Source organism: Bombina bombina, chromosome 5 (assembly GCF_027579735.1).
Source record: "Bombina bombina isolate aBomBom1 chromosome 5, aBomBom1.pri, whole genome shotgun sequence".
Lineage (NCBI taxonomy): Eukaryota > Metazoa > Chordata > Amphibia > Anura > Bombinatoridae > Bombina > Bombina bombina.
Genome location: NC_069503.1, coordinates 486,004,850 through 486,031,466, shown reverse-complemented (window position 1 = coordinate 486,031,466; position 26,617 = coordinate 486,004,850). Strand labels below are relative to the sequence as shown.

General features: G+C 39.2%; 1 protein-coding gene across 1 annotated transcript in view; it reads left to right on the top strand.

The window, feature by feature from the left end:
• Positions 1-26,617, top strand: part of ICE1 (interactor of little elongation complex ELL subunit 1) — a 135,660-nt gene that overhangs the window by 21,126 nt on the left and 87,917 nt on the right. Inside the window, exons 12-18 of the mRNA XM_053715769.1 lie at positions 147-224; positions 307-352; positions 700-1,129; positions 8,565-14,255; positions 14,878-15,046; positions 17,619-17,779; positions 17,862-18,052. Coding sequence (XP_053571744.1) covers positions 147-224; positions 307-352; positions 700-1,129; positions 8,565-14,255; positions 14,878-15,046; positions 17,619-17,779; positions 17,862-18,052 — 6,766 coding nt within the window. The remainder of the gene's footprint in view (positions 1-146; positions 225-306; positions 353-699; positions 1,130-8,564; positions 14,256-14,877; positions 15,047-17,618; positions 17,780-17,861; positions 18,053-26,617) is intronic.

The following is a 26,617-nucleotide window of genomic DNA, read 5'->3' as shown; positions in this document are numbered from 1 at the left end:
GCCTTCCAACGTGATTCCCAAGGGGTAAGATCTCGCAGTTTATCTTCCAAAAAGCCCCAGGATCTCATAAGAGATCGGATTCTCAGCAGATCAAAATCAGCATGAGTTTTTCCACATAACTTGTATAATTTTATTTTTTTTTCTAGGAAAAATGAAACTCTTATTACAAGAAGTATTGGCCTGCCTAGACTCATCAGATAAACAGAATGATACACAAATATTAGGTAATGTTTCTAAATTTTATAGAATCTTTTATATATTAACATTTTGATTAAATGTCTAGCTAAGTGACCTTTCTCTTTCTAGATGAAGATCAGTGCAGAGTTCCAGAAATAAAATTAAGATCAGGCAAGTGCTGAATTGAATTATTTATTATTATTACTAAGAATACAAAGAATTTTATTTATTACTACCAGAACTTAGTTTTGATACATCAATCGTAAATTCTTCCCCTAGTCTCCTATCCAGATGCCAGAAATAAATTACAGCTTACAGCAGGGCACACGTTACTTTGTATTGTCTTTTCCTTATCCTTATACAATTTGGGTACAGATTATCCAGCATAGAGTGAGAGGTGTGTATGAAGACCTGGCACCTACATTGTGAGGGTATCCTTTTCTTTATGTAAATTAGAGTAAAGTATGCAGTTTGAGTAATACATATATAGTGCACATTGCTTTAAATGTGTTTATGGGGTAGATACTTTGGAGTCCTTTTTAACCAAATACATATATTTTTCTTTACAGAAAGAAATATTATAAGTAAAGGTAGAAAACAGAAGAGCGATACAGATTGTACAATGGCTCCAAGTCATAGCAGCCCTTTGTTTAATCCAGTCCTTAGTAATACAACAGCATTGTCTGTTATCAATGTACCATCTGAATCTAGCAGAACAAGAAACTCCAAGAACAAAAGTTTTGAAGAAACTGCAGCAGACTGCAATGGGGACAGTGCTTTTTACGAGGATAAAACTGCTGACCTTTCTGTACCCAGAGATTTAATTGATAGCTACACAGAAGTTCCAGAAATTGATTATACAGAGACTGATGAATTCCTTGCCATTTTGGAATGGGCAAGACCTCTTCCACCTCTCTTGTCTCCAGTACAGTTTTCTCCATCTGATACAAAGGTTGGTTTAAACAATTTAACCATAAAGAACAAAGGTTTTCCAAAGTTTACATGCTTAATTGCCAGCTGCAGTTTGGGCATTTTTGCTCTGTATTGATTTCACCATAATTATCCACTCTCCCATACATTATATAATATATTCTTGCTGACAAACAGGCCTTTCTTGTGAGACTCTATATGGGGCATAAAATAACTGTAGGAGTTTAATACTGTGAAAAAAAACAAAATGTTTTCCAGTTTTTATAATAATTTCTACAGAAGTAGTTTAGCTATAAAAAAATAGATTTATTATTTTCTTCGTAAATGGAAAGAGTCCACAACTGCATTCATTATTTTTGGGAATTCAGAACCTGGCCACCAGGTGGAGGCAAAGACATCCCAGCCAAAGGCTTAAATACTCCTCCCACTTCCCTCATCCCCCCCCCCCCCCCCAGTCATTCTTTGCCTTTCGTCCCAGGAGGTTGGCAGAGAAGTGTCAGAAGTTTTCAAAAGTCTCTTATGGAGGGTAGTACTCTTCGGCATGGGACTAGATTTTTAAGTAGTCCTGTCAGGCTCTCAATGTGAGCATGGATGAAAGTTAGAGTCCGAAGATGCAGGGACTCCCGACTCATATTAACAGTTCCACAAGCAATCGGCATTGACAAGTTTCGCTGCCTGCTTTTTTTCTCAAGTCCATGGCAGAGTCAACACTACTATCTGTCACACTTGAAGGGCCGTGTTCCTGTTCCACGGCGTAGATTCCAGTAAAATCATTTCATTTTTCTTTTATCGTGGATGTATTGTAATTTCAACTGTTTATCCGAGAGGGGCTACAACCTTTCGGGGATAACTTTAACATAGGGTCTCAGTGAGGCTCCTTTTTGTATCTAGGAATCAAGGGTTAATATCTCCCGAGGGGGATTATTGAACAAGGGGGTTTATAATCCTGTTTATGTGATACTGTGTAGTGTTGCTTTGGAACATAACGGCCTATGTCTAGTGACGCGGCCTTTTCGGTCGGGCGCACTTTTGCATGGACTGCACAGTTTACCTTGTGACTCCATTTCCGTTTTCCTGACTGCGTGGCAACGGAGAAATCCTGGTCCACTGGTGCCTGGTTCTCTGGAGGCAGCAGTGTCCCAGTTATGAAGGATTATTGGAGACGGATGTCTCTGAATCAGACTCTACTTCTTGCGAAGAATATGAATTGGCCCGGGTGATACATGCCCATCAGTTATGTTCCAAATTATGTTTTTAGAGTGCTCTGTTCCTCGGGATTGGGGAATCGTGTGCCCGTTGAGCCATCTGTCTCTGGGGATTCTATGTCTTTTTCAAGAGCAGTAAAAACAAATAAAAAGTTTGCATGCAAACTTTTTATTTGTTTTTACTGCTCTTGAAAAAGACGCTTGAGCGTTGAAACGCGTAGAGCTAAAATAAATATTTATATCTTTTATACACTTGGAATCATTTTTTCCTGTGACGAGCCAGACTTACTATATTTGATAAGTAAGTTACTATTTGATTTGTAATAAAAGTTACTATTTTACTGCTGATGGGGTTTTCAATCCATTTCCAGCCCAGCTGACATCCTCTTTGGGATTTGTTTCCTATTTTCTGGAAAAAGGCATACCTTAGAAGCTGAACTCACATTATTGAAGGAGTGAGTATATTGCACATTATTTTTTTGGATTTAAACATCAAGTCAATTTCTATCTATCATTAGAAAACTTAACTTCATATCAAGACCAGCGCAATCCATTTCTATTTGCCTATTGTTTGTACAGTCCCTGGGGAGAGACTGAAGGAAGGCAGCGGTCATCTTTACATCACTTTGATAAGGAGAGTATTGTTTTTTTAGCACATTGTGTTAAGCATATCTGTTTGTTAACATCTGACTTGTTTGCTATACACACATTATCTACACACTGGTTAACAGTGGTGTCTGGATGATTTTTCATTCGGTCTGTGTTTTGATCATACTATGGCTTCATGTCTTGTGGACACGTACACTGTTCTTATCTGTGTTCTTCCCTTTGGAGGGGATAGTTTATCTTCCTTATGAGTTGGAGTTTTCTCTCTGGAGGGTCTTTGTACTGCTCTGTGTGTAGGAGGTTGTGGCTTATTTCTGTAAAGGGCAGCATCTGCTGCTCTATGGGCTCTGTTCCACCTGTTGGAAATTGATCTCTCTATGTAGAGACTGTCTAAGAGTTGTGACAGGTCTTCCTACAGATCTATTGCACTTTTCTCTGTTCCAGGTCCTAGGGGGTTCTCCCTAGGAGTGCCTTATTTTGGAGGAGCGGATTGGGTTGGCACCCGAGCTCTGTTGGGGTGGGTGAGTCCCCCCTTTTTCTTTCCATTCCCTGGGGGCTTGTGGTTGGGGTCTTTCTGTCGCCGTCTATCAGAAATATCTGCCACTTGGGCTGGTCTGGTGTTGGAGCAGGATCTGACATCTGTTGCTCTACTATTTCGTCCTCGGAGCATTCAAGGTACAGTAAGCCTGCAACGTTATCCGCTGGTTAGTGGATACTTAGGATCCTTCAGATTGCCATCTTCAGCTGCTTTCTACTTGCCCTGCAAGTATTTAAGTTTCAGAGTAATTTTTAGATGACTGCAGCATGCAGTGTTTTTGCTTCAGGTCTTGTTCGTTAGACCTATATGAGCTTGCTGCACAAGGTTTCATTCTGAATATTTCGATATTCTGAGATATCTTTTTTTGCCACTTGGGGACCTTCGTCTTCAGTTGCTTTCTAGAGAGTGGTTGCACTGTGTTAGAGGAAGATCCTCTCTCTGTTTCAGACTCCCGGCCTTATCTTGTGGTTTCTGTATTTCTGGGGTCTGGGCGTTACCTCCCCTTGTTTCTATGAGACTGGTTGGGTCTCTGTTAGCCTTACCCAGTTTCTTTTGTTTTTGCTCTGTGTGTGTTTATTTTGGACTACTCGTGCCCTTTTTAGGTTGTTTTTTTTTTTTCTGGAGTTCCTTCTGCTAGCTGGAAGCTAGCTCAGCATACTAATGCACTGTGGCTACTCTGCACTGTAGTAAACGAGGGTTGCAAGTTCGATCCCCGGCGAGCTCTACTCAGCCTTTCCTCCTTTCAAGGTTGATAAAATGAACAGCGCCTTGAGTCCCTTAAGGGGGATTAGCCGCACTTTACAGGTACAATCATGTCTTTTCTGTGCCTTTTCTTCTTTGTGGAAGAATACAGTAGTTTGTTCCCCTTCTTTATTAAGGGGTGTGTTGTTTGCAGACAGACTGCTGGGGACGGTGTCTCTTGGAGGCTGTTGAGTCAGTCGAGTCTAGATCTTGCGGTCTCTAGCAAGGCTGTGGACTATCTGCGGGTCAGTGTCCTTGGACTTTTTTTCTTTTCAAGGTTTATCTCGGCTTCGGACGAAGACGGGATTTTGTTGGGTAGGGGTTTTCAGCCCTGGTGCCCTCAAAATGGGCCGCCTCTTTGTACCCTCCCGTTTTTGCATTCAGTGTCCTCTATAGCTTGGGTATTGTTTTCCCAAAAGTAATGAATGCAATACAAGACTGGAATTATTGGTTTAACGCTAAAATTTGCTATGCTTGAACTGTACTTTAAAGATAATTATATGTTTGAATAACTAGACAACCCAAGGCATTTAACATAAAACTTGGGGGAGGAAGCAAAACACTTCAACAATATACAATTTACTGGCTGTCAGTGATCACATGAATAAGGGGGCACTTTATTGGGCATTACTGGTCTTCCTCACTCCTGAGGCATCCAGTGATAGTCCATTGAGTCTGATACTAGCATGCATTGCAGCATGCCAGTATCTAGGCTCCATTTTAAGTATACAATGCCTGTGATTGGTTGTCACAGTATACGGACATATTTGATTGTTACTGCACTCTTGTTGGATAGCGTCAAATGCAGGCATCTAGCAACAGCATGAAATATATACTGATTTCAACGTGTACCTCGCGTAATTGGAGGCACCCCACTGACAGGCATGCAATCACGGGCCACCCAGTCCTTGCAATTACTTGCCTGCGGTGACCTTCATAGTGCTATTTCAACACTATTTCACCGCTGAGGCATGCAGAAATAGTGTGGTCTTGTCACTGTCTTTGAGACTTGCTCTACCCCAGCCCAAGAATTGAGTGCCATACAGGGTAAGCCACCTGTCCTTAAAGGGACAGTCTAGTCAAAATTAAACTTTCATGATTCAGATAGTGCATGTAATTTTAAAGCCACTTTCCAATTTACTTTTATTATCAAATTTAGCTTTGTTGTTTTGGTACCAAGCTAAACCTAGGTTCAATTGCTAAGTTCTAAGCCCTTGAAGGCCATCTCTTATCTGAATGCATTTGACAGTTTTACACAGCTAGACGGCGTTCGTTCATGTGTGCCATATAGATAACATTGTGCCCGTGAAGTTACTTATCAGAGTGCACTGATTGGCTGAAATAAGGGGAGAGTCTGCAGAGGGTTAGATACAAGGTAATCCCCGCAGTAAAAAGTATATTAATATAACCGTGTTGGTTTTGCAAAACTGGGGAATAAGTAATAAAGGGATTATCTATCTTTTTTTTTAAACATTAACATTTCTGAAGACTGGACTTCCGGTGGGCGGACCTAGAAGATGGCAGCACAAATTCTTAGCTCTGCAGAAACCCTCATCTAATACCTGCAAACTTGCCATATTTCTACGCCATCTGCATCTCCCTTGACAGGCAAGCTGTCCGGGAACCTTTAGCAGATAGAAGCCTTTCAAACTCTTCTTCCCCGGAAGTCAGTTGATTAAGATACAATCCATAAGGGATTGCTGAACAATGGACTCCACAAAGGACATTGCTAACCAGTTACGCTCTATCTTTCTGCCCAAGTTTGAACAGCTGCTGGCAAGTTGTGAAAGGTTGAGCGAAGCTGTTAAGGAGACTGTTAAGGAGACTGAGAGACCGTGCTCCACAACGTTTGATGCTGTACATGGGACCACAATGCCGCTGCTAGTAACTTCCTCGTGGCCCTTTAAAACAGCCTCTAAATATCAACAATTACCAGAAGTTGATCCCCAGTGCGATACCACGTGGTTCGTTAGCGCACGACCTAATGTAGACCAAAGCAGAGTTCCACCTTGTGCTGGAGTTATATGCAGTGGACCGGAACCTAAGTCGGGAGAATACGTTTTAGATTTCCCAGTGATGGAGCCGATTATAGCACCAGAAGAGAGCCTGCAAATATCGTTGCCAGTCCACCCGATCTCTGCTATGGCCCCAGATGTCACATACAATTTGAACTGCTTAACACTGGCCAAATGGGAACACTTGCCCGTCATTAAGAGGGTAAGCCAACATAGTCACCTTACAGGCAGAATCTGTGCCATGCCTACACGGGAATTATACCAGTTCGAAAAAGCCAGGCCCCCCGGCATGACAGAGATGTGCTCCAACAGAAAACGACATGATACAGTGCTGCACGGCTCATGCAGTCTCCGGCCTCTGCTAACCAGCGACATTCCTCAGAGGCATGGATATCAGGCTCCAGTCCGTATAGGAGTCGGGTGATCTATCTATTGCTGGAGCCAAGATGCATATTGAAATGCCCCTATTCTTTGGCAGATCAACATTTCATACTATCACTAGATACATGTTAGAGTCTGGTTCTTGTTTTGGCCCGGTTGGCCGTTACTTGTTTGTTTTATTAAACTGTTTATTTGCAATAACACAGGATGGAGACAATACCCTAGGCTTTGATGTGAGTCCTCATTTACAACAGTGAACATCAAACTAGCGGTGCTGTCTTGGTTCACACTAGACTTGCCTAGCACTTGGTGGAGACTGACGTCATGCTGACACCTCGCCCTAATCCCTTCACAACACAATAGGCGTCAGGGGGCTGCTGGGACTGGGTGTGCAGCTTTGCATAGAGATTAGGGCAGCATGAAACTCGCTTGCCTATCAACTACATTATAGCTCACACATATGCGCTATGGACTGCTTTTCTCCCTTTGGCATCAAGTTGCACTGCTCTGGTTCTGGGATTGGCCGAACTGCACTTATCTCATGAGGTTTGCCAGGTTTTGGAAACGTTTATGCTGACAAAAAAAAAAAAGAGAGCAGAGTTTCTTTGCAGTGCTGCACAACTCTAGCGAGGTTTAACTGCTTCAGTTTAAAATGCTCACAAAATAGATTTTGCTTGGGAGGCTGTGAGGTCAGCTCTTGTTCTCTTGCACTCCATGTATAGTTAACACAGGTACCAAGGCTGGTGACATGCAATTATTCATTCTTGAGACGCTGATAATTAGCTACTGACCTTCTATGCATTGTGAGTCATCCAAAATGTAAATCTTAGTGAGTGTCTTATATTCATGGCTTATAACTGGCAGGCTTTCTGCTTATTTCCCAATAGAGGATAATGGGAGTACTTGATTGGGGGTTAGATTAGTGAAAGCATATTGTTCCTTACATTTAAACCTTAGTACCATAAAACCTAGTAAATGAGAATTGAAACCTTGATAACTCAGCCCCATATATATCATACATTGTAAAAACCCTCACTTTCTTTAAAAACGGTAAAAGAGGGAAGATTCACACTTTGACTTTACTGTTGTTGTCTTATTGTTATGGTGTTATTTGTGTTTGTTTGTCTGGTTTGTTATTTTAGAAAAAAACAAGGAATTCAAGTAATCTGCAACATCCCACTAATCTTAGTTGTTTTGCTTACTAAAGGTGACTTCCTGATTTAAATCATTTTTACTTCCATACCATGGGATGGACATGTATTTTATATCTCACACGTATATTGCTTCTTTACATTATCCCAAGAAAAACTGTATACACATACTGTAATCCTTTGTTGTAAATATTTTGTCAATCTGATTTTATTATGTATTGCAATGACTGTAATGAGGTATATCTTTACCCGTGTGTGTCATGTATTTGAACTCCTTGAATAAAAAGAATTGTTAAAAAAAAAAAAAAAAAAAAAAAAAAAAAACATTTCTGAAGACTGTCCTTTTTAAAAACTTAGCAACGAACCAACACGTACGTTGTTGAAGGTTATGTGAGACATTTCAATAGTTTTTGTTGAGTGTTTAAACAGTGTATTTTAAGTAAATGCAGATGCAAAAAGAAGTAATTTATTGTTCTTGGTACTTTGCAGTATACTTGGTATGTGGAAGTATTCAGAACACTTATTTGGCAGTTTTTTAATAATTTTTTTTTCATTTATTGAGACTATTAACTCAATGACAAAAATATACATTGCAGATCCAACAATAAACTAAGAAAATATACATATTCAGAACACTTTAATGAGCATTGTGTTCACATTTTTCTATCAGCTATATAAGAGAGTAGACGTTTAAGTGTGTGTGTGTGTGTGTGTGTGTGTGTGTAGCTTCCAATCACCATCACTGTTCAGGTCAGAATCCTCAATGTGTACATATGTTTATGCAAACTTCACATTTGTTTGTTTTCCTTTTATGTTACAGGGTGGTCTTTTTGGAGAATTTACAGATTCTAGTGAAGAGGACAGCTCTGTTAAATTTTCACCAGATGCCACAATGGATTACCAGAATTCAGAAGTGAACACTGCCTCTGTCCCAGAGCAAGATGATGTTGCTGACACTTCAACATTTGATACTTTTAAGAATATAAATAAAGATGGTGCCATTTCAGTCACTACAGAAAGCTTAACCAACAAAGCAGGGGTTTGCTCTACTTCTGAAAACATCAGCCAAACCTATGAAAGTACAGATGTTCTGAATGAAAAGCAAAACCAGTCTGAAAACCATATTCCTATGTTGCAAACAAAATCTTCATCTTCTTCCTCTATTAATATATTAAACGAGTCTAACAACTCTATCGGCTTGGACTGTGGAAATGTGCCAACAGATGTTATTGATAGCAGTAAAGACAACAGAGAGTTGTCAGTGATGCAAACAGAAGATCAAGGTATTTCTTTAGATAATTTAGATGACATGGAGTTCAGTGGCAATGAACACTCTGCACTAATAGAGAGAGCCTCCTCAAACCCTGTACTTAACAGTAACATAAAGAACATTTTGTCAGTTGAGCAAACACATAAAGCATTAAGTGTTACTGTTTTGGTTGAGGACTTGGAACATAAAGAAGAGCCCAACAAAGGTGTCAGTGTATTAACATCAGTCGACTTGTCTGGAAAAAGTGTTACCATTTCGGTTCATGACATGGAACATAAAGAAGAGCCCAACAAAGATGTCAGTAGCTTAACATCAGATGAATTGTGTGCAGCGAGAGTTACTGTTTCGGCTGAGGACTTGGAACATAAAGAAGAGCCCAACAAAGATGTCAGTGTATTAACATCGGATGACTTGTGGGGAAAAAGTGTTTCAGTTGAGAATGTGGAACATAAAGAAGATCCCAACAAAGATGTCAGTGTATTAACATCAGATGACTTGTGTGGAAAAAGTGTTACTGATTCGGTTGAGAACGTGGAACATAAAGAAGAGCCCAACAAAGATGTCAGCGCCTTAACATCAGATGACTTGTGTGGAACGATTGTTACTATTTCGGCTGAGGACTTGGAACATAAAGAAGAGCCCAACAAAGATGTCAGCGCCTTAACATCAGATGACTTGTGCTCAGAAAGTGTTTCGGTTGAGAATGTGGAACATAAAGAAGAGCCCAACAAAGATCTCAGTGCATTAACATCAGATGACTTGTGTGGAAAGAGTGTTACTGTTTCAGTTGAGGAATTGGAACATAAAGAAGAGCCCAATAAAGATGTCAGTGTATTAACATCAGACGACTTGTGTGGAAAGGGTGTTACTGTTTCGGTTGAGGAATTGGAACATACAGAAGAGCCCAACAAAGATGTCAGTGTATTAACATCAGATGACTTGTGGGGAAAAAGTGTTGTGGAACATAAAGAAGATCCCAACAAAGATGTCAGTGTATTAACATCCGATGACTTGTGTGGAACGATTGTTACTATTTCAGCTGAGGACTTGGAACATAAAGAGCCCAACAAATATGTCAGCGCCTTAACATCAGATGACTTGTGTTCAAAAAGTGTTTCGGTTGAGAATGTGGAACATAAAGAAGATCCCAACAAAGATGTCAGCGCCTTAACATCAGATGACTTGTGTTCAAAAAGTGTTTCGGTTGAGAATGTGGAACATAAAGAAGATCCCAACAAAGATGTCAGCGCATTATCATCAGATGACTTGTGTGGAAAGAGTGTTACTGTTTTGGTTGAGGAATTGGAACATAAAGAAGAGCCCAACAAAGATGTCAGTGTATTAACATCAGATGACTTGTGTGGAAAAATGCATGCACTTGTAAAATCCAAGGATACTTCATGTATAAGAGACATTCCCACCCATTGTGATTTACCAATAGATAAGTTTCCACCTGTGGACAAAAGTATTGGAGAGAACAATAGCTTGTTAATAGGTAAGGCTGTAGATAACAACAGTAATCAAAACAAAACTGCACATGAGGATGCTGAAAAAGAAGTTCATATTGTTGGACAACAAAAACACTGCATAGAATACACACATTCTGGAGCTAAAAATAATCATGTCTCTAAAGAAAACCAAGTTATGAAAAACATCTGTGCAACGGCCACAAATGAAGCATTAACTAAGAGCAGTGAAGAAAATGCTCAGCCGTTTGACAACTCCACAGTTTTGTCTTCTATATTAGAAGATGATGAGTCTATGCAGGAGCCAATGGAATGGGATCCTACAGAAACAAAAGATAGTGTTGTAGAATCTGAAAGACAGTTAACAGAACAATCAAACACAATGTCAAATGAACAAGAAACATCTCAACTGTCTAAAAATAGTGGCCAAAAACATGAAGCAACTCTTAAACCTCATGTGCCTGAAAGGACTTCTGAAGATGTGAATTCTACATCCCCCATAACTTCGGCTGCTGATCAAGATAATGCAGACCAGCTAATAAATTCTTGTAACACCAATAATCAGAAAGTCAAAAATTGTTCCAAAAATCCAGAATCTGTCAATTGTGCATATGATACTCAACAAGATAACTGCAGTAAACAGAAGCAAATGTCTGAGGAGTATATAGTCTCTGACCAAAATTATGAAAAAACAGAATATTTGACTTGTAATGAATCTAAATCTTCCAAGAGCTCATCTAAAAAGAATAAGCAGAACTCTGTTATAGGTCCACTCCTTGTTCATACAGTACATGACCATTTAACTGAAATTGACACTGTACTGGAAAATAAAATAAGCAATACTGCTGAACCTAGTGTTGAGGCTATAGTACTTAAGAACAGTATTAACATTTCTTACAATTTTCCTGTGCCTACCATAGAAGAAATAACTAATAAGCTAATGGCAATAGACCTTACCACTTCCATTAACAACACTAAAAGTTCTTCCAAATCTGCACCATGCATATTACAAAGTAAAAGTGACTCTTTAAAGAACTGTATCAAAGATAAGCTATGTTCTCCAGTGAGTAACGAATCGTTTCATAAGATTTCTTTACACACAGATCCTGAATGCACTGAAAATACTACTGTTTCTCCTATTTCTGAAGAGGTGAATCCAACTTCTAGTGAACTGGTGGAAATGGTTGTTCATACTGAAAAGTGTGTCACAGTTATTACTGATAGCCCTTCACCTACCAAAATTGTTAGCTCTGTAGAAAAGCAAATATTAGAAACAGAGCAGCAGAATTCCGATGAAGCATCCACTAACGTTAAAGAATCATGCATTGAATTGGTTGCTTCTGAGTCATCAGAAAACACTGTCCATCGACTCTTTACAGCTGCTAGTCCATGCACAGTGGAGAAAAAAGACAACGTTCTTGAACCCTCCAACAAAGACTATTTGGAGTCTGTAGTTCATGACGCCTTACAAAACGGTGAAACTAAAATTTCGGAAGAGAAGTGTGACTTAAACAACACACAAATCTACAGTAAAAAATATATAAATAATGAGGTCTCTTCAGATTCTAGTGATGAATCAGACGACTGTATTCCTTTACGTAAAGTGAACTATGGAAATACCAGTACTCATAAGTTGTCCAGAACTTCAAGTATAATAAGTAAAGACTGTTCACGCCTAGCAATTAATACATTAAGTTGTAGTGGTAATGAAAACTTAGTAGCTGACAGAAAAACAAAGATGAGAGATGTGACTGGACTATGTGAAGAACACAAAAAAGATGATGTTAAAGTAAATGATAAAAAAGAAACCAAACAGAGTGATATCTCCTGTACAGCTTTATGTTCTAATATTACATCCATGAAAGAGCTAGATAACCATTCTCCCCCAGTTGCTTTAGCACAAAATGTTCCAGCCAATAATTGTGCTGATATGAAAGTTAATACATCAATTCAAAATGCTATATCTGCTACTTTGAATACAGCAATGAAGGAACATGTTTGCAGGAAAGATATTACAGAAGAGGCTCCCATTGATACCAAAGCAGAATCCTTTTTTAAAAAGGCTAATGAACAACAGGAAGTTGACGTTTCTTTATCAGATAACTTGGAGTCTAACAAGAATTGTGTTCAGCAGACAGAGCAAAATGCTGAAGCAAACGACAACATACAACTGCCTGGTAAAAACTTAATCTGGAATTTTAAAATGTTTGACAATTCTTCCTCAGTTGTTTTGACACCAAACGTTCCAGCCACTAATTGTACCGAAGAAGAAAAAAATCCAACAGTCATGAAGGAAAATATTTCCCTTCAAGAAAATACAGACGAGTCTCCTGTTGATACCAAATCAGAATCTGCAAATGAACAGGAAGCGGAACTTTCTTTATCGGATAACTTGCAGTCTAACAGCAATTGTGATGAACAGTCAGACCAAACCACTGAAGCAACCCACAAAATACGGCTGCCTGGGAAAAACTTGATCTGGAATTTTAAAATGTTTGATGATGATGTTGATCCTAGAGCACCACATAATACATTAAAACGGCAAAAAGCAAAAGGTGAAAATCGAAAGGGAAAAGAAATGTTTAGAAATCATGATGTAGTGCCTAATGTAAATGACCAATCATATTCAAATAATTTTGAAAACTCGCTACCTATTATGCAGGCAAGAAAGCGAAACAGTCGTTCTTTTAAAAGTGTAACAAAGTGTAAAGGTAATGTACAAAATAATCAGATAGAACAAACTGTTTTAGCAAATGCAGATACATCTACAAAAACAGAACATTCACCAGAAACACTAAACAAAGTAAGGTCAGAAATGGGTCCCCCACTCCCACCTTTACTGGGTCCTCTGATTGCAACCCCTCCAAGAAGTCTGCCGCCTTTATCACCAGTTAGGTCTTCCTCAAGTCGTTCATCTTTGCCTTCCCCTCTTGATGATCTAATATCCCCATTACGGAAAACTCCAGTGCCACCACTAGTGTCACCGTTGTCTGACAAAAAGAGATACAAATCTCCTATGTTCACCACACCATCTCCTTCAGAGAAAGCAAACCGAAGAATTTTGTCTTCACCTTTACAGTTTTGTGCCGCCACGCCTAAGCATGCTCTTCCTGTACCTGGTAGGCTTCCTCCATCTGCAGCTGCAAATTCGACACCAAACGTTCAGGAAAATTCTGTTAAAATTCTTGATACAATGTATCCAGAGTTATCTGCACGGGCAAGAACCTTGAACATTCTCAAAGGAAATATTCAGCTTAACAGGTGCCTGCCTGGTGCCTCCAAGGCTATGCCTGTTAACCAGATAACAGGTTTCAAAACAATTTCATCCTCTTCTACTGCTTTCAGTAAAACTGGAAGTAACTCAAAAACAAACAAGGACAAACCAAGAGACACTGAAAGTCAGAGGACATCCAGTAACTCTGCTCCCAAACGAGGGTTTGAATCTGGCACAATGCCTAAAAGTGCTAAAAGATTACGACTGGAGTCTCCAGTCACAGAAACTCTCAAAGTGTCTTTAGTGTACCCTTCAAGTAAATCTATCTCAAAAGCACAGGGTACATATTGTAGTAGTGACAAACTGGTTCCTGAGAACACTGTTCCTGTTGCAATTAAAGATGAAGACACTGTGGCAAATGCTCTTAAGAAAGTTGAAGAGTTATGCTTTGACCTTCTGCCTGTAATTAGAAGCCATGTTTTTGTGGGGACCATCCCTTCTGTTCCAGTTATGCGAAACGAGGAGAAGGAAGTTATAAGTGAATTTATTGGCACGAAAAAAGTAAGTTTTACAATTTAGTGTATTTCATATTTGTTCAAAAAGGTTAACTGGCTCATATTAAACTAGGGCTTGATGAATGCCAGGTTTAATTAAAAAAAAATATATATATATATATTAAAATTTCTTGCGCTTTTTATGCTGGATAAACGTTGTTTTATAGTTTTTGTTCTCTAGATTAAGTGTTCAGATGCATGTAACTGGATTGCATATATGTATTTCTTTTAAATGTTTCAGCTTTTGTAGGCACCTTTTTATAGTGTCCATACTACATACTTCCCATGCACACACTGTAGTCTCCCTACACATTTTTCTTACATAAAAAAAATGATGTAATGGAAAGAAACTTTAATTCCAGTGTTTAAATTCCCAATCCACCTTTAAATTCTCTGGGGGGGGGGGCGTTACATTTCTGAATTTATATTCTTTTTAATATTATAATAGTTATTTTTCTTGGCAATATTAATTTAAGCACTCCAGTGTTTTTTAATATTTTAATCTCTGGCATAATTTATTTTTTTTTATTTTGGAATGGATATATGAATGTATAGATATGTCATCTTATTCTGCTGTGAAATAGTCTGCAGTTTGTGTTTTAAACCATTTGTGTAAATTCTTCCTGCAGATTTTAGTGGACAATTTCTTAAATACTATTCTAATGAAACTTAAGACTGAAAAGGCATCACTGGACCACAATTATCTACAGGCTCTCTGCAGAGTGTACGTAGGCCTATGTCGTCAACTGGGAGACTTAGAAAGAGCCCGCATTCTCTGCTACAGCATTCTAAAAGAAGGTAAATTTCATTTTCCTTAATGTTTTAATGGAAATATTAGGGTTTTTGAAGATCTTTAAAATGCTAATAAATGTCTAATTATCTAGTAAAAATTCACCCAGATCCAAATAATTTTATTCCAAAGAACAAAATATATTCCAGCCACCAAGAATTCTTTAAAAGAACCTTTATTTCACATAGGTTCCTCAGCAATAAACATACAACGTTTCAAGCCTCAGCAGGATCTTAGTCATGTATATACATGACTAAGAGCCTGCTGAGGCTTGAAACGTTGTATACATGACTAAGATCCTGCTGAGGCTTGAAACGTTGTATGTCTATTGCTGAGGACCCTATGTGAAATAAAGGTTCTTTTAAAGAATTCTTGGTGGCTGGAATATATTTTGTTCTTTGGAGTATTTGGGATCTGGCAAGTCCTTTATTCCTTGCCCCATTTGGAAAAGAAGAAAAGAGACTGAGTGTGCTGTTTTCCTACCTCTCTGCCAAATAATTTTATTAGCATATTTTCTAAACAAAAAATACAGTGGTATCTCTAGAAAATAGCTATATAGGGGGCACTTTCCAGAGCACCACAATTGTTAATGGGAGGGAGCGTGCCAGTCTGTGTTAGCCTGGGCAGAGTGAGGTTGGAAAATGAGGGCCAATCACAGTTTGGGGTCACATGGCGGGTGTAGCACATGAATTGCTGATCAAGCGGAGCAAGTCTTAGATTACCTCTATTCACTGCAGACAGGAATTCTGGGCTTTATGGACAGCTCTCTTCAAATAACAAAAGCAATCGGGATGTATGCAAGGATAAATTCAACTCGGTTATTTTTTTCTTTAAAAAAGTTAACTAACAAATTATCAATAGTATTTCTATGACTTTTAATGTGTTTGACAATAAAGTAATATGGTTCCTGTTGTCCATATAACTTATAAGATACCTTACAAAACTGTTATATAAACAGTGTAACAAATAAAGCCATATATAAATTAATAGGTACATACTAAGAACATAGTATCCAATGTTAGTGTCCTACTATTCTGGATTTAGATACAGATTGAGACTGTTCCTCCACTTGAACAAAACAAAGTGAGCACTATTTAAGGTGTTGTTTTGTTTGTTTTCCCTTTCAGTTAGCCAGCCAATCCTACAAGTGTTTTAATAAATGTCTTTCACTCTCTCTTTGTCACGGTTTCTCACTCTTCCTCACCTAGGAATTGGTTTATATCAGACCAATTGTAACAAATTGTATGAGGGAGCACACTTATCCGATCTTTGTTGTGCAGATTCTGCTGTCCTTATCCAAAGCTACTCAACCCTGCAGAGTCGTCTCTCTTAGCCCAGATTGCACATACTGGTCTATAGTAAATAGAGAGGAGTTTGGGATTCTTAAAGGGACATTAAACACTAAATAAATCCTTGATAGAATGATGTAATCAGAGCAAGGGAAATATACATGTATTTTTTTTTATATATATTGAAAAAATAAGGGTAACATTATAATGTCCATGAAACTGTGCGCCGCCATATTGTAACATGTTGGGGGGGGGGGGTTCCTGCTAAGGCAAATAAGACCATTATAAATGGCTTACTTGAGTGTGCAATGACAGCTGTGTCTGTCTGCACTACCACTTTTAACAGGAATGTGTGAAGCGCACAATATTCAGAATTTAGTTACAGGAAAAGGGAACAAAATAAATAATACAAGCATATTGTAAAGTTGTTTTAAAAGTTGTTTTACTGCGTACAATTAAACATTTTATATTGATATCTCAAGTGTTTAATGTCCATTTAAACAAAAAGTTTGAAGAGTTAGTGAAGAGCCTGTCATTCTATACATGCCTAGATAGGGAGTGGTCCAATCTCAGTGGGAAATAAGAGAGAGGGGTTTACAAGCCCCACAGCACACCTCTCACACACTCGGTTGAATTCTAAGCTTTACAAGCCCATCCTTTGCTCCTCTTCACTGTCAGGCAGTGGAGTTTTTTAGCACACATGCTGCATCTCTATTAGTGCATGGTTAACGTGGGAGAAATGTCGCTTTGACATCCACACCTTCCAGCCAATGTGTGCATGTTATCTTAACCAAGTCCCTTCTTCTTTTTTTTTTTTTGGTCTCACTTGCTTCTTGGTGCATTTGATGATTAAGCCCTATCTCCTATTGCTTCCAATAGAGGTTTTTGTAATGGTCCATCTGTTAATGAGTCTAGATTTATAAATTGCCACTACAGATCATTAATAAAAATGGGTTTTCTGGTACTTTTTATTGTTAAATCTCTTGCTTAACATTTAGTGATAGCACATAAAAGCCAAACCTACCCTGTACATTCATTTTTGAACTATAGGGTTCCTTACATTTTCTGTTTGTGGTTCCCTTTTTCTAGGAATTAGTCTAGTAAATGTAATTGTTTCTCTGAGGGTAATACATAACCAAAATACACAAGAAGGTAATACATTTACAACAACAAAACTCCAGCTTTATTTGCCTTTTTGTTAAAAGGTCTGTTTGGAATAGGCAGATTTGCTTTTAAGTTTTTGATGATGACATTTAAAAAAAAAAAATACTTTTTTTTTTTTTTTGTTTAGATTTTCCAGAACCTGACAAGCTAGTCCTGTTTGTTATTAGCACATGGAGTGATCTTTTGTCTGTACATGGTGTGATGAATAAAGCAATGCATGCACTTCTTAAACAGATCACAGAAGGAGAGGTTCTGAAATGCCTGAGTGCTTATCTGAACTGGGAAAAGGTGAGTCAAGTTACTTTTTTGACACAGTCTAAACTTTGAATATATCAAGTGTTGTCATTGATCAATTTATTCCCTTTTTCAGACTCCACCTGTATCCGTGAGCATTGTACTCTCTAGTGTGTTAATGGCTGTACAGTTCTGTCCTGATGTAAAATTCCAACATAGTGAAAAGTTTGGCGAAGACTTGACTGACAGCATATGGGAGTATGTTTTTGCAGTCGATCTCTTGTGCAACTATCAGAAATGGATATGGAGTCATGACAATGTCATAAGGTACTATTTTGTCAGACTTTCTAGGATCATTTTTCCTTTTTGTTCACAATCTCCTTCATTTCCTCTATTTAAACGCACACATTTTGTTGATCATTGCAAATGTTTATTTTTAAAGGGACATGATACTCAAAAAAAAAATAAAAAAAATAAAAAAAAAATTGTTTGTGCCTGGTGATCTAAAGGTTTCTGGGATGGTGAGATTATTTAAGAATGCTCGCCAGTACTTTTATTTCCCTTGTAGAATTCTCTAAAGCCACTTTTTACCCTGAAAACAGGGTGTCTCGCTAAAGGGCGTACACTGCATTTTCGTATAGGAAGGAGATGCATACATTACAAAAGTGCACAATGAAAATCGTAATTTAGAAATCATACAAAACGAATAATTGAACCATTCACACAAAAATATGTAGCAAAAGATTTTACTGTTAATCGTCAAAAATCAACAAAATTGTTAACTGAAAATCATATTTTATCAAAAATGTAAAATTTGTACTAAAATTACCCAGGAATAAATAGTGTTAAATATGCACTGCATAAATTGAAATTTTAGTACACTGGATCTGCAAAAAACGTACAAATTCTTACTTTTAACTACAAAATACAAAGCATAATTCTTGTTTTTTATTGTGAACTGGGCGTTATATTATAACATGGGCGTGTATGAAATTGTCTCTCAAATCGAAGCATAATTCTTTAAACATTTCCGCCCTACAGATCTCAATATTTTTTTTCTTGCAAATTAAAAGATGACAAGCTTTTATCAAAATACTCAAAACGCTAATTACTCTGAAATGAAAACCGATGCATATGAAAATAAGTGATTTTAAGGTACAGTGCACTTAAACAAACAACTTAATTTATTTGTATTGTGCGTATTAAAGTTTAAACATACGCCGGGTTCTCACTGTGTAATTCATCCTCCATTGCAAACTTTTACATAGTATAGAGAGCTCTTATTTAAAATGGGAGACATCTCGCTACTCACAGAGATAGTCCCTTTTAATAATTCCATGAGGATCAGCGTGGAAAACCACGTTTAAGCCTGGAAAAGTTTTTATAATCTAGCACTCAGAGAGAATGTTTAAAATTGTATAACCATACTTTGATTTAACACCAATTTTTTCCATGGAAGTTGTCCCTATCAACTATGGAGCCGTAGAGTTCCAGGACAAAATAATCTTTTAGTTTCAGTTTAAATTTAAATAGTTTTTATATAACCATAACATTATATTCAATAATATGTCCCATTTAGTCAGTATGAATTAGAATGAAATAAAAACGTATTGAGCATTAGTAGGAAACAACTAGGAGCCGGCAAAAAGTAGGGTCTAATTCTCTCAAGCTCTCTGGTCTGGGGAGATTCTAAAAGATTCCCCATCAGTATTATGAGGCCCCTCAGGGTTTGTTTTCAAAAGTAACTTTTACCTTGGAAATAGTGCATCTCATTAAGAGGAGTTCACTAATATGCTTTATGGGAAGCACTTCACTTACAACATAATGCTCAGTAAAATAAGCATTTTTTATTTTTTTTGAGTCGTGTCCCTTTAAACCTTTTAGAGTTTAGTATCCCTTTTATTATTGTGCCTTCTATGAAAGCCAAGTCTGGTGTACATTTTTATTTCTCTACATTTTCAAACACAAACATTGAATGTGTTTTTATTTTAATTTATACATATCAAGTCTTGAAAGCAGATGTTGATTATTTTACAAGACATGATAGAAATTTCCAGTGCTTAGATTTCTTTACTTTAGCATTGATTCTGGCACTTCCAATCATCCGCGCTTATCTTAATGGCTGCTGCCTTCATATTAGACCCAACCATCTGTAATAGTTTATTTATTGCCTCTTGAATAAAATAAAGAAGATTCAGTAAACCGTGATGCTGATGATTTTCATCTATCAATGTAGTCTACCTACTGGGTGTGTGCTAAAGTGAAAGTGCTGCAAGCAAAGAAGCAGTGAGAAAGGAGCAAGGATACTTAAATATACGTTGATGGTGGTGCTTATTTTATGGAGAAACCTGTGTTAAATTTAAAACTAGCTTTGTGGCATAATGTTATTGCCATCGACACACTTTTAGTTTTGTCAGTTATCTTTATTCAGATCTTATATTTACAGTCCAGTGTAAACAGTCCTTCATATCATTATTTTAAGGGGAAGTGAACTCCTTACTAGACATTTCTGTTGTCTTGCTGTAGACAACATTTCTTAATTATGGCAGTGAGAGTCCACAAATTCATTCATTACTGTTGGGAAATACAGAACCCGACCGCTAGGAGGAGGCAAAGACACCCCAGCCAAATCCATAAGCATCCCTCCCACTTCCCCAGTAATTCTCTGCCTCGTCTACTAGGAGGAAGGCAGATAAAGTGCTTGAAGAAGATTGGATTTATTGTTCTTTAATGGATTGTTTCCGTCAAGAAAGGACTGAGGTATTTCTAGTAACCATGATGCAATTCTCTTAGTAAGGTTAGCTGCTGGATGTCGCTGGGAAGCTTCCCATGTCTTCTTCCAGCTTCTCATTGCCCTTCAGGATCCGGTGTAAGCTTACACTGTTTTCCTTTATTCCCCAGGTCCCTGTCAGGAAAAGTAGTTGCTGTCAGACCTGGAGGGCTGCGACTATTCCACAGCAGTAATACTTGGATGGTAAGTCTCAATTTTTATTCCTATTCTGAGGTTTCCCTAAGAGACATTATTTTTAAAATTGTGACTTTGATAATTCTAGTGACCCTGTGACACTAATTATCCTTTGATTGGGTTTATACAGAGACGAGAGGAACTTTTTAGTTTTTGGTTGGGCTCAGTCTCTGTCCTTTTCTCCGGTTTAGATCTGGACAAGGACTGTGTATGTAAGGTGCACTGTTTTACTTTTATGGGTGCACAGAGTTTCACTGTTGCGGCTCTGTTATAGATTTTAATGGCCTGCGGGGATGCCCTCGATTAAAGAGGCGGTTTCCTTCAGAGGCGGGAAGGCAGTTTTTGCACGCTTTTTGGACTCTCTTCCTGTGAGTTCCGGAATACAGACGGTTTTGTTTGCGGCTCTGCTGTATTAGAGGATCGCCCAGCCGACTGATTGCGCAGTTTCGGATTGTTTGCATTCCAGATTGCCTGCCACCAGAAGGAAACGTAGGTACCTCAGCAAAATAGCTGAGGTGTAGACGCTGTCTTGGGTTTTAATAAGGACCGCTGCTCCATAGTTAAGTTTTCAGAAATAAAAATTATAAGAGACAGTATCGTTTTTCATCCAAGTCCAAACTTTTGGTGATTCCATACAAGGGTAAGACCTTGTTTGGGCTGCGCTTGGCCAAGATTATTTCAGATATTACAGGAGGAAAAGGACATTTCCTCCCACAGGATAAGATAATTAAACAGAAAGGGCGTCAGTAGTTTTTTTTTTTTACCTTTCTAAACTTTAGAGGTAAGCCTCCCCCCCCCCTCTTCCAAGCAATAACAGCCCAAGCCTTCCTGGAAGCCCAATCAGTCTTGGTACAAGGGGAAGCAATCTAAGAAGCCCGCAAATGAATCAAAGTCAGCATGAAGGGCCTGCCCTCGATCCAGAAGCGGATCCTGTAGGGGGCAGAGTTTCTTTATTTGCTCAAGCCTGGGTTCGGGATGTTCTGGATCCCTGGGCGGTAGACATCGCATCCCAGGGGTTCAAACTAGAGTTCAAGAAGTTTCCTCCCAGGGGCAGGTTCCTCCTCTCAAGATTATCTGTAAACCAGATAAAGAGAGGCATTCTTACATTGTGTCCGGGATCTTTCTGCCCTGGCAGTGATAGTTTCAGTTCCCATGCAGGAACAGTGTCTGGGATTCTACTCCAATCTGTTTGTCGTTCCCAAGAATACCGTCCTTCCAGATGGAAACTATACGTTCCATTCTTCCCTTGGTTCAAGAGGGTCAGTTCATGACAACTATAGACCTAAAGGATGCGTACCTTCATGTTCCCATCCACAAGGATCATCACAAGTTTCTGAGGTTCGCTGTTCTAGACGAGCACTTCCCGTTTGTGGCTCTTCCGTTCGGCCTTAGCTCCCAGAATTTTCTCAACGGTCTTGGGGGGCTCTGTTGGCAATAATCCAGTCACGGGTAATTGCAGTGGTGCCTTATCTGGACGACATTCTGGTTCAGGTGCCGTCTTTTCAACAAGCAAACTCTCTCATTCGGAGATCTTGTCTTTTCTTTGCTCTAACGGCTGGAAGGTGAATCTTGGAAAAAGCTCCTTGGTTCCAGCTACACGGGTAGTGTTCTTGGGGACCATAATAGACTCCCTATCAATGAAGATATTTCTGACATAGGTCAGAAAAAAGATGATCTTCAACTCTTGCCTTGCCCTTCAGTCCTCTCTTCGGTTGTCAGTGGCTCAATGTATGGAGGTAATTGGTCTGATGGTAGCTGCCATGGACATAATTCTGGATCAGGCGACAAGAGAATCTCTTCCGTGGTGGTTGTCTTGGGAACACCTCTCCCAGGGAACCTGCTTCCGCAGACCTACCTGGGCAATTGGGACCACGGATGCCAGCTTGCTGGGATGGGGAGCAGTCTGGGGCTTGTTGAAGGCTCAGGGTCTATGGACTCGGGAGGAGTCAGTTCTCCCCATAAACATCCTAGAGCTGAGGGCAATCTTCAATGCTCTACTGACCTGGCCTCAGTTAGCTTCAGCCCTGTTTATCAGGTTCCATTCGGACAACATAACTTCAGTGGCTTACATCAACCACCAGGGAGGAACTCTGGGTTCCTTGGCCATGGCAGAGGTGGCCAAAATTATTCAGTGGACGGAGACCCACAACTGCTGTCTATCTGTGATCCACATTCCAGGAGTGGACAATTGGGAAGCGGATTTTCTGAGCAAACCAACCTTTCACCCGCGGGATTGGGAACTCCTTCCGGAGGGGTTTTCCAGTTTGATCCTCCAATGGGGACAACCGGAGCTAGATCTCATGGCTTCTCGGCAGAATGCCAAGCTCCCAAGGTACAGTTCGAGGTCAAGGGATCCACAGGCAGTTGGATTTCAGTCTAGCATACCTGTTCCCTTCGTTCCCTCTCCTTCTACAACTCATTGCTCAGATCCAGGAGAAGGCTTCAGTGATTCTCATAGCACCGGCATGACCTCGCAGGATCTGGTATGCAGACCTAGTGGCAATGTCATCTCTTCTACCTTGGAGACTTCCGCTGAGGAAGGATCTTCTGCTTCAAGGGTCCTTCCTTGATCCAAATCTAATTTCTCTGAAGCTGACTTATTGGAGATTGAATGCTTAATTTTATCTAAGCGCAGGTTTTCGGAGTCGGTCATTGAGACCTTGATCCAGGCTCGTAAGCCTGTGACTAGAAAGATTTACCATAAAATATGGCGTAAATATCTGTACTGGGGGGGCGGAGCCAACTACCAAGGGAATCAGACGTGCGTGTGTGGAGCTCCTGTCTCCTAAAAGACTTAAAAAACATGTTTAATTGCCCTTAAAGTAATATTTTTTCTTAAATCACAAGAGGAACCTTTAACCTATGCTAGCACCAAAGACTTGGAGAGTATTCCAGTGGATATCCCTAACTTAAGGAACCCAAACAAAAATATGACCGAAATGGAGGCCTGGGGATCGGCGGTGGCGCAGCTCCTGCTTGAACATTTCGCAAAAATGGAGGCGACACTATATGAGAACTTTGCAGCAATTACAGAGTCTACGCACGCTGACTTCAGCCTGACCACAGCCGACACTACCCTGGATCAGAGTAATAGTGCTGACATGGCATCCCCTGGGATCTCGTGTGATCTATCAGATCTCCTGCAATTCAAGGAACCTTCTGTGCGGACAAGGGATGAAGCTTGTGTAACGGAGAAGGCGAAAGAAAGTGTCATGCACCCAGAACCAGGACGGACCGTTGTAACCTTGGTTCCTGAAATAAATAGCGCCTCAACCCCACACTCACCTTCAACTGCAAGACGTGCGGTATCTACAGTATGCGGCCATGTTTGGGAAGTTCTCCCTCTGCTCCGTAGAACTGATCTGGAGGCGATTGACCCTGTGCCTGCTACTTATTGTGCCAGACATGACTTGAAAGAGGCAGACATCGGCCATCTCTGGAGCGGGAGTGAGGGTGTGTTGCGCCGGTCTGTGAGTTCCTCTGTTCCCTCGAGACGCCTCAGAAAAGGCATTGGATAGACCCGCGAGGCCTCAAATCTGCCCGGTATCTTGGCCGTGAAAGACTTCACCAGTTCTGCAGTGCCCACTAACAGAGCACAACACTTGCGGTAACCGGGACTTGGAGACACTATTCTTTGTAGTACAGAACACATTGACTCTGCTTGGGGACATATCCTTTTGTACTCGCATCCCTTTCAGATCCTGGCCTTAAAAATTAACTGTGCCATAGACCAGTGTAGCTATAACCTAAGCCTACCTAATTTCTATAAGCAACGATAGTCAGCCCCATAAGACAATTTAAGCTACCTTATGAAAAATCGACTACTGTAAAGCAATGGTTAGGTTTGAGGCAACGCAGCTTAATGGGATAGAGATTTGTCCACCACTCCATAGTTATATCAATGTTTGCTTTGTTTGCTCTCCCTATGGAACTTTATAACAAGCCTCTAAATGTCTCACTATTCATTTATTTAATATGCTGTTTTATGTTACCTTAAAAAATGCTTATATTCAACTGTTATGAGAGGCTATGGCGGGGATTGTCCAGGAAGTTGTTTTATTTTGCATACTTATGTCACACCCTACCTTTTCCATTATCCCCTTATGTGCCTACATATAATTACACTGATTATTTTTTTTTATTTTATTTTTTTTTGCCTCATATAGCGGTTAATACTGATCTAATGTTTCCACTATATTCACCCCTTGATGATAGCGTTGTTTAGACTTAACAATAGTGCTCTCTGAATTAACACTGAATCAGGCTGACTGCAGGCTACACATTTATTTTGTACTCCCTAGTTTAACAGAGACACATGCAATTGCTCTGATGTTCTTGATATGTACTCCCATTTATATACATTTATACATGTTCTGTTCCCTATTGAGCATAGTTGTTTTTCAATTTTGTTGTCCTGTTATATGAAGGTGATAATGTGGTTTATAATGTGCCGCCATATTTCTCTGTCTATATTTCTCACCCCACTTGGTGCATTCATATGGAAGGTGCTTTTAGTCAATTGGCCTAGCTTCACAGTCCTGAATTTATTTAAACCGCTTTTCTTATCCTACACCACACTTTGAAATTTAAATTTATATTTTCTGGATGGCTGATGCAGTTACCATTTTCTCTCACTTGAAGGTAGTAGAGATTTGCTATCTTACAAGCAACCCTATAATAGTACTAGTGACTGTAACTCTGTTTAGCCCTTATGGTCTAGATATAACTGTTTTCTCCTTTTTAATGTTCGTAATGTTTCACCAAACATTTAAGACTATACCTACCTTGATGAGAGTGGGTAGCTTCTTGGAAAAAGTCATAATTTCCCACTAGACTAAATTAATTGCTCTGCCCGTCGCCTGGACATAGGGCCCGTGCCCAGGCGGCAGGGATAGGTTACATGGGAGTGTGAAAAACTATCTTCCTCTCATCATAGTTCAGGTCTCACTGTACTCTAGTTATATATGAATATATATCTACTATAGTAGGTGCTATTTTAGCCACCTCAGACTCACAGCTCCTTTTGAGGGTTCATCCCCATATCTGCTGCGCTACCTACTCAGTAGTCTATAGTCATCCTACCATGATTCCAGGTTAATATATATCTTTCAGGCAGGCTGGTCCTGTGTTCATCATGAATAGCAAGGCCATAGTATGCGCTATATAAGGATTAAAACCTCCGCAATAGAGCAATTTAGAGGACTCCTGTTTGGGCACCTTTGCATATAAGATTCTAAATTAGTTCAGAATATACCTAGCTTACTTTTTCTTGTTATATGTGTACTCTTCAGTTTATATGGTTGGTTCCTAATTTACTCACTCACCACCTCCCCCCCCCCTTCATAATATACCTCCTGCAACAGGAGGGTTAACTAAGCGGTTTCTCTCACCAATACCGCATCTTAAGTATACTTTCCAATATATATAGCAATATACCTTTATATTTCACTCCGCAACTTTATCATTTGAAAGATTGTTAAAAAAAAAAAGAGCCTCTAACCCTCATATGCATATTTCTACTTTTTACTCTAGTAACTGAGAGGCTAGAACTCAAATAATCCAAAACATTTGAGTATCCCTATAGCATTTACCCTAACATACACACTTTTCATATAAACACGTGATAAAATACAAAATCGAGGTTTACTAATGTGATCCATAAGTGGTCTCCTTTGTTTGCATATGCCTTCTTTCCTCTTAATGTTTGTGATGGTCCAAGAGTGGCCTATGATATTATTTAGAAGGCTTCTAATTGTTTGGCATCCTATGTATCCCATGTTTGCATGATATGTAAATTGTTATCTTTACGTTTCCTTTATGTTTATCTTATCATTCTTGTAACACTGAAACCTTACTGTATGTGAAATGCAATGCAAGAACCTATCTTTATGATCAATGTATGCCTTTAAATACACCTCAATAAAAAT